Genomic DNA, 5,220 nt, shown 5'->3' on the forward strand with positions numbered 1-5,220 from the left:
AATCCATATTGCGTGACTCATATAGCACTCATAAAACTATGGAGATATCCTTGAGATATTCTTCTGCTCATCCCTAAGGCAAAAGTGCTATTTTATGTGACGTTAGGAAGGGATTTATCCCTGAATGAGTTTCGAGGCGGGCAAACTCCCGCAGGGTGCAGGTCACATGTACTCTTGGAGAACTCACCTAAGTGAGAGACGTCGTGATGCCGCGACTATGAGAATTGGGCTATTCTCTAGTAACTCTCATGAGAATCAAGATTAGCGCATGGCCATAAATAGCGCTACCCCGCATCCAAGTCTCAACTAATACTATGTGTGGGATATGTTGAAGTTTGATCAAAGGTGCCGAGTTCAATACTATGTACACTCAGGTTCCTCAAATGGAGACTATCATCACTAAGTGAAGGTTCAAGCCCGGAAGGCACCTACACCTATTACATAGTATTATATTGCCCATATATATATTATATATTTTTCACAGTTTTTTTTTGTCATGGTAAAATTTTGAAAACCTTGTGGGGGATTGTTGGAATTTTAAAAGGTTTTAAAAATTTAACCATTTTATTTATTTAATTATTTTGGCTGTTTTATTTTATTTATTATGGGGGTTATAAATATTTAATATTTAGGTTTTATTTCTGGTTGGTGAATGCCTTAATTTTATGGTTGGTGGACTTTTATGGTTGGTGAAGGTTACATGTTTTTGGATGCCTATAAAAGGCCACTCCTCCTTCACATTTGAGAAACACACAGAAACACACATATACACACAATACACACAATAACACACAATACATTATCAGAATATCACATACACATTCTAATTCTCTCCTTGTCTACTTTTACATATATTCTCTACTTTATATTATTATTATTTTGGGCAATGGTTATGTGACTTGGATACCTATATCTGTCTGTGAATGTGCTCATAGCGGATCTTGAGTTTGTGTACAAGGGGTCGTATCTTGGAGTCTTGTAGACCGTCAGTACCTGCACATAGGGAGGCTACAAAGGCTTTAGGACAGCGTCTTTGACGTGCTTCACCGTACCAAACTCACCTTCTTACTTGTTATTTATTTTCCTTTTACTTACCTATTATTTTGTTCAATTTCATTATACCTTCAAAACTTTCCAATTTGTTTATATGTTATTTATAATATAAATATTTTGTATTCGACTTTACGGAAAGAGAAAAACTATTATTTTTTATAACACAATCCGCTTAATTGAATTCAAGCAAACCAACGTATGATTGTTGCCAGAAGAAATTAACCACTTGCCTTTATCAACGTACGTATTTCTTCAACCACACGTTGGTGGAAATGTATTGTTGCTTTATGGCTAATTCTTTGCAAGTGACTAATGGAAGCAAGTCAAAGTTTTGTGTCTTTGGAAAGCAAGTCAACCGTGGCTGATCGTAATGACTGGGACTTAGTTAAGCGCATTACTCAATCTTATAAACCAGTTTGCCATGCCTTCATAATCAAATGGGAATATAATATTACCCGCTTCTGATAAACAAATTCAAAATGGGGGTTTTGGTTTTGAAACTGATTTTATTAACATACTCACTTGTGAATGGAGCATTGTTCGTTTGCTCCATGCATTTGAGAATGGGAGGCAACGAGACCGATAGGCTTGCACTGCTAGCCATCAAAGCTCAAATAAAGCAAGATCCTCATAATGTAACGAGCTCCTGGAATGAATCCATTCACTTTTGCTTCTGGCACGGTGTCACCTGCAGTCGACGACACCAACAAAGGGTCACAAGGCTAGACCTCCAATCTCAAAAGCTGGCAGGGTCCCTATCCCCACACATAGGAAATCTAAGTTTCCTAAGGGCTCTAAGACTCCAAAACAACAGCTTCAGCAATAAAATCCCTCCAGAAATTGGGAATTTGCGTAGATTGCAGGTACTATATCTACACAACAACTCATTTAGTGGCCCTATTTCATACAACATATCATATTGCTCCAACCTCATCTTCATGGACATCGGTTTCAACGGGTTGGTGGGTAAAATTCCATCTGAATTTGGCTCTTTGTCGAAGCTTCAACAATTTGTTTTACAAGCTAATAATTTAACTGGAGAGATCCCTCCTTCCTTGGGAAACCTTTCGTCTCTCGAGGTACTTGCTGCAACACAAAATAACTTGGTGGGAAGCCTCCCTACTTCTCTGGGCCAATTGAAAAACTTAACACATTTGTCATTGGGTGCAAACAAGTTAACTGGTACCATTCCTCCCTCCATCTATAACCTCTCTGCTCTTGGTTTCTTTGGAGTAGGAAGTAACAAAATTCAAGGGAGGCTTCCATCAGACTTAGGAAAAACTCTTCCTAATCTCCAATCCTTTAGCATTGCTAACAACCAATTTTTTGGATCCTTGCCTCTCTCACTATCAAATGCCACAAGTCTGCGATTACTACAAATGCAACTTAACAACTTCACAGGTCAGATGCCAGATTTCCGAAATCTTCAAGACCTAGAGATATTCTTCATTGAATGGAATCATCTCGGAAGCGGTACAGATGGTGACTTGAGTTTCGTTTCGGACTTGACCAATGCCACAGAGTTAAGACAGTTGTTGGTGGGTGAAAACAATTTTGGAGGGACGTTGCCCACATCAATATCCAATCTTTCAACCAAGCTTGAAAAGTTTTGGGTTTTCAGAAACCAACTACATGGAAGTATCCCAACAGAATTAGGGAATCTGGTCAACTTGGAGTCGTTGTCAATGGGGGGAAATAGCTTGACGGGTAACATTCCCACTGAAATTCAGAAGATGTCAAGCCTTGTGGAATTAGATATTTCTATGAATGCATTATCAGGAAGCATTCCGTCCTCTTTAGGAAATTTAACCAAGTTATACAGACTCTTCTTACAAGGAAATAATCTTAAAGGCGTCATCCCTTCAAGCTTGGGAGATTGCCAACAGCTGATAGTATTGGATTTATCTAATAATAAACTTAGTGGCGCAATACCTCAACAAGTTATTGGCCTCCCGTCCTTATCAGTGCTTTTGAACTTGTCGATGAACAACCTTACGGGTTCTCTTCCGATGGAGGTTGGAAAGTTGAAGAGTCTAGGTGTACTGGACGTTTCTAATAACATGTTATCCGGAGAACTTCCTAGTAGCCTTGGTTCATGTGAGAGTTTAGAAGTTTTGTACTTGCAAGGCAACTTCTTCAAGGGGCCTATTCCCTCATCTATGATTGGGTTGAAAGCCATAGGAGAATTAGACCTTTCTCGCAACAATTTGTCGGGTGAAATTCCAAAATTCTTAGGGGGCTTTGTCTTCTTGAAGAAACTAGACCTATCATTCAATGAATTTTGGGGAGCGGTACCAACTGGAGGAGGTGCTTTTAAAAATGCAAGTGCGATTTCAATTACTGGCAACACCAAGCTCTGTGGAGGTATTGCTGATCTGCAACTGCCCAAGTGCAAGTCCAGAAAAGGAGGATTATCTCGTAGCTTGAAATTAATAATCCCGTTAGTACTTTCCGGAGTTGCTCTTCTTGGAATAGTTATGGTGATGTCCTATTTCTTCCTCTGTTCGTCAAGAAGGAAAAGGAAAGAGATTCCGTTGAGCACATTGGCGAACCATTTTTTGCAAGTGTCATATGCTACTCTTCTAAGAGCTACTGACGAGTTCTCTTCGGCTAATTTGATTGGGGCAGGCAGTTTTGGGTCTGCGTACAAAGGAATTCTTGATGATAATGATAAACATCAACTTGTTGCTGTGAAGGTGTTCAACTTGTTACGCCATGGAGCATCGAAGAGTTTCATGGCCGAATGTGAGGCTTTAAGAAACATCAAGCATCGAAATCTTGTCGAGATTATAACTGCGTGTTCAAGTGTTGACTTTCATGGTAATGACTTCAAGGCTCTGGTTTACAAGTACATGGACAGAGGAAGCTTAGAGGAGTGGCTGCATCCTCCTACTGAAATTGAAGAGGTAAGAGAGGGACCCAAGAGTTTAAATCTAGATCAAAGGCTAGAGATTGCCATTGATGTTGCTTGTGCATTGGATTATCTTCATAATCATTGCGAAACACAGATAGTTCATTGTGATCTCAAGCCAAGCAATGTTCTTTTGGACAACGAGATGACTGGACATGTTTCTGACTTCGGACTCGCAAGATTTCTCTCCCAAGAAACTGGTATTAATGTTTCCAACAATCACACAAGTTCCATTGGAATAAAAGGAACGGTTGGTTATGCTGCTCCAGGTAAGTGGTGTCCTTGTTTTCATTTTAAATCTTACAAAGTTTGGCTATTTTACTAACAATTGTGCTGATAATATCTTATGATGTTTCAATGGTAGAGTACGGTATGGGAAGCGAGGTGTCAACAAATGGAGATGTCTACAGCTTTGGTATTCTTCTGTTAGAGATGTTCGCAGGAAAGCGACCCACCGACGACATGTTTAATGGGGACCTAAACCTTCATACTTATGTTAAAATGGCTTTCCCTAATCGAGTTATGGAGATTGTAGATTCAACACTTTTTGAAGGAGGCACCAACGAGAGAAGGGTTCAAAAGATTGAGGTGTGCTTGAATTCAATATTTAGAATTGGAATTGAATGCTCTGCTGAATCTCCAACGGACCGTCTGAAGAATATCAGTGATGCTGCATCTGAGCTGCATTCCATTAGAGACGTTCTTCTTGGATAGGAACTTTTTCTGCTACGGGTTTGTGTGATGGGGATATTATTTTTTATGTGCTGCCTGAGAAATATTCTTGTTGCTTGCTGTTGCTAGCCTGGTACAGTGGATGGGAGTTGTGCTACTACTACGTCGTTTTATTTGTGTGTTTGGGCCTGAAGCCCTTAGAAATGTGATCAAACTACTGCATCTTGTGTAAATCTCTAATCTTAAATAAATCTGAAAGTACACTTGATCCAGTTGTTTGGTCCAAATACGTTCTCTAAAAACTATGACGGCCATTTCCTAAGCCCATGCCTATTGTGCAGTCTTCCAAAGATAATTGCTTGCTTGCAAACGGGTCTAGCTTAGCGAAAAAATGTGTTTGAAAAATCATCGTCCCTCTTATTACTTTGACCATCGATTATATTTTGGCATGTGAATACAATTTCAAACTCATTCCTAATCCCCTAAATTTTGAACTAAATGAGACCTTACGGTGTATTTGGTTCATGGAAAATGGAGCTTGGGATAGGAAATCATAATTTCTCATGTTTAGTAAGTCGAGACAT

The 5,220-nt window shown here is 39.4% G+C and overlaps 1 protein-coding gene across 1 annotated transcript; it reads left to right on the top strand.

Moving 5' to 3' along the window:
* The first annotated feature begins 1,616 nt into the window (after positions 1–1,616).
* LOC117630153 (probable LRR receptor-like serine/threonine-protein kinase At3g47570) lies at positions 1,617–4,678 on the top strand. The gene is made up of 2 exons (XM_034362903.1): positions 1,617–4,233; positions 4,329–4,678. Exons 1-2 carry the CDS (start codon positions 1,617–1,619, stop codon positions 4,676–4,678), a joined length of 2,967 nt encoding a protein of 988 aa, XP_034218794.1.
* Positions 4,679–5,220: the final 542 nt, after the last annotated feature.

This window comes from Prunus dulcis, chromosome 6 (genome assembly GCF_902201215.1).
Source record: "Prunus dulcis chromosome 6, ALMONDv2, whole genome shotgun sequence".
NCBI classification, from domain to species: Eukaryota; Viridiplantae; Streptophyta; class Magnoliopsida; order Rosales; family Rosaceae; genus Prunus; species Prunus dulcis.

What these genes read in the sequence shown, in the direction of transcription:
- LOC117630153 (XM_034362903.1), top strand. Translation starts at nt 1,617, where the DNA reads ATGGGAGGCAACGAGACCGATAGGCTTGCACTGCTAGCCATCAAAGCT. An exon ending in GGTTGGTTATGCTGCTCCAG is followed by an intron (nt 4,234 to 4,328) that starts GTAAGTGGTGTC and finishes TTTCAATGGTAG; the next exon opens with AGTACGGTATGGGAAGCGAG.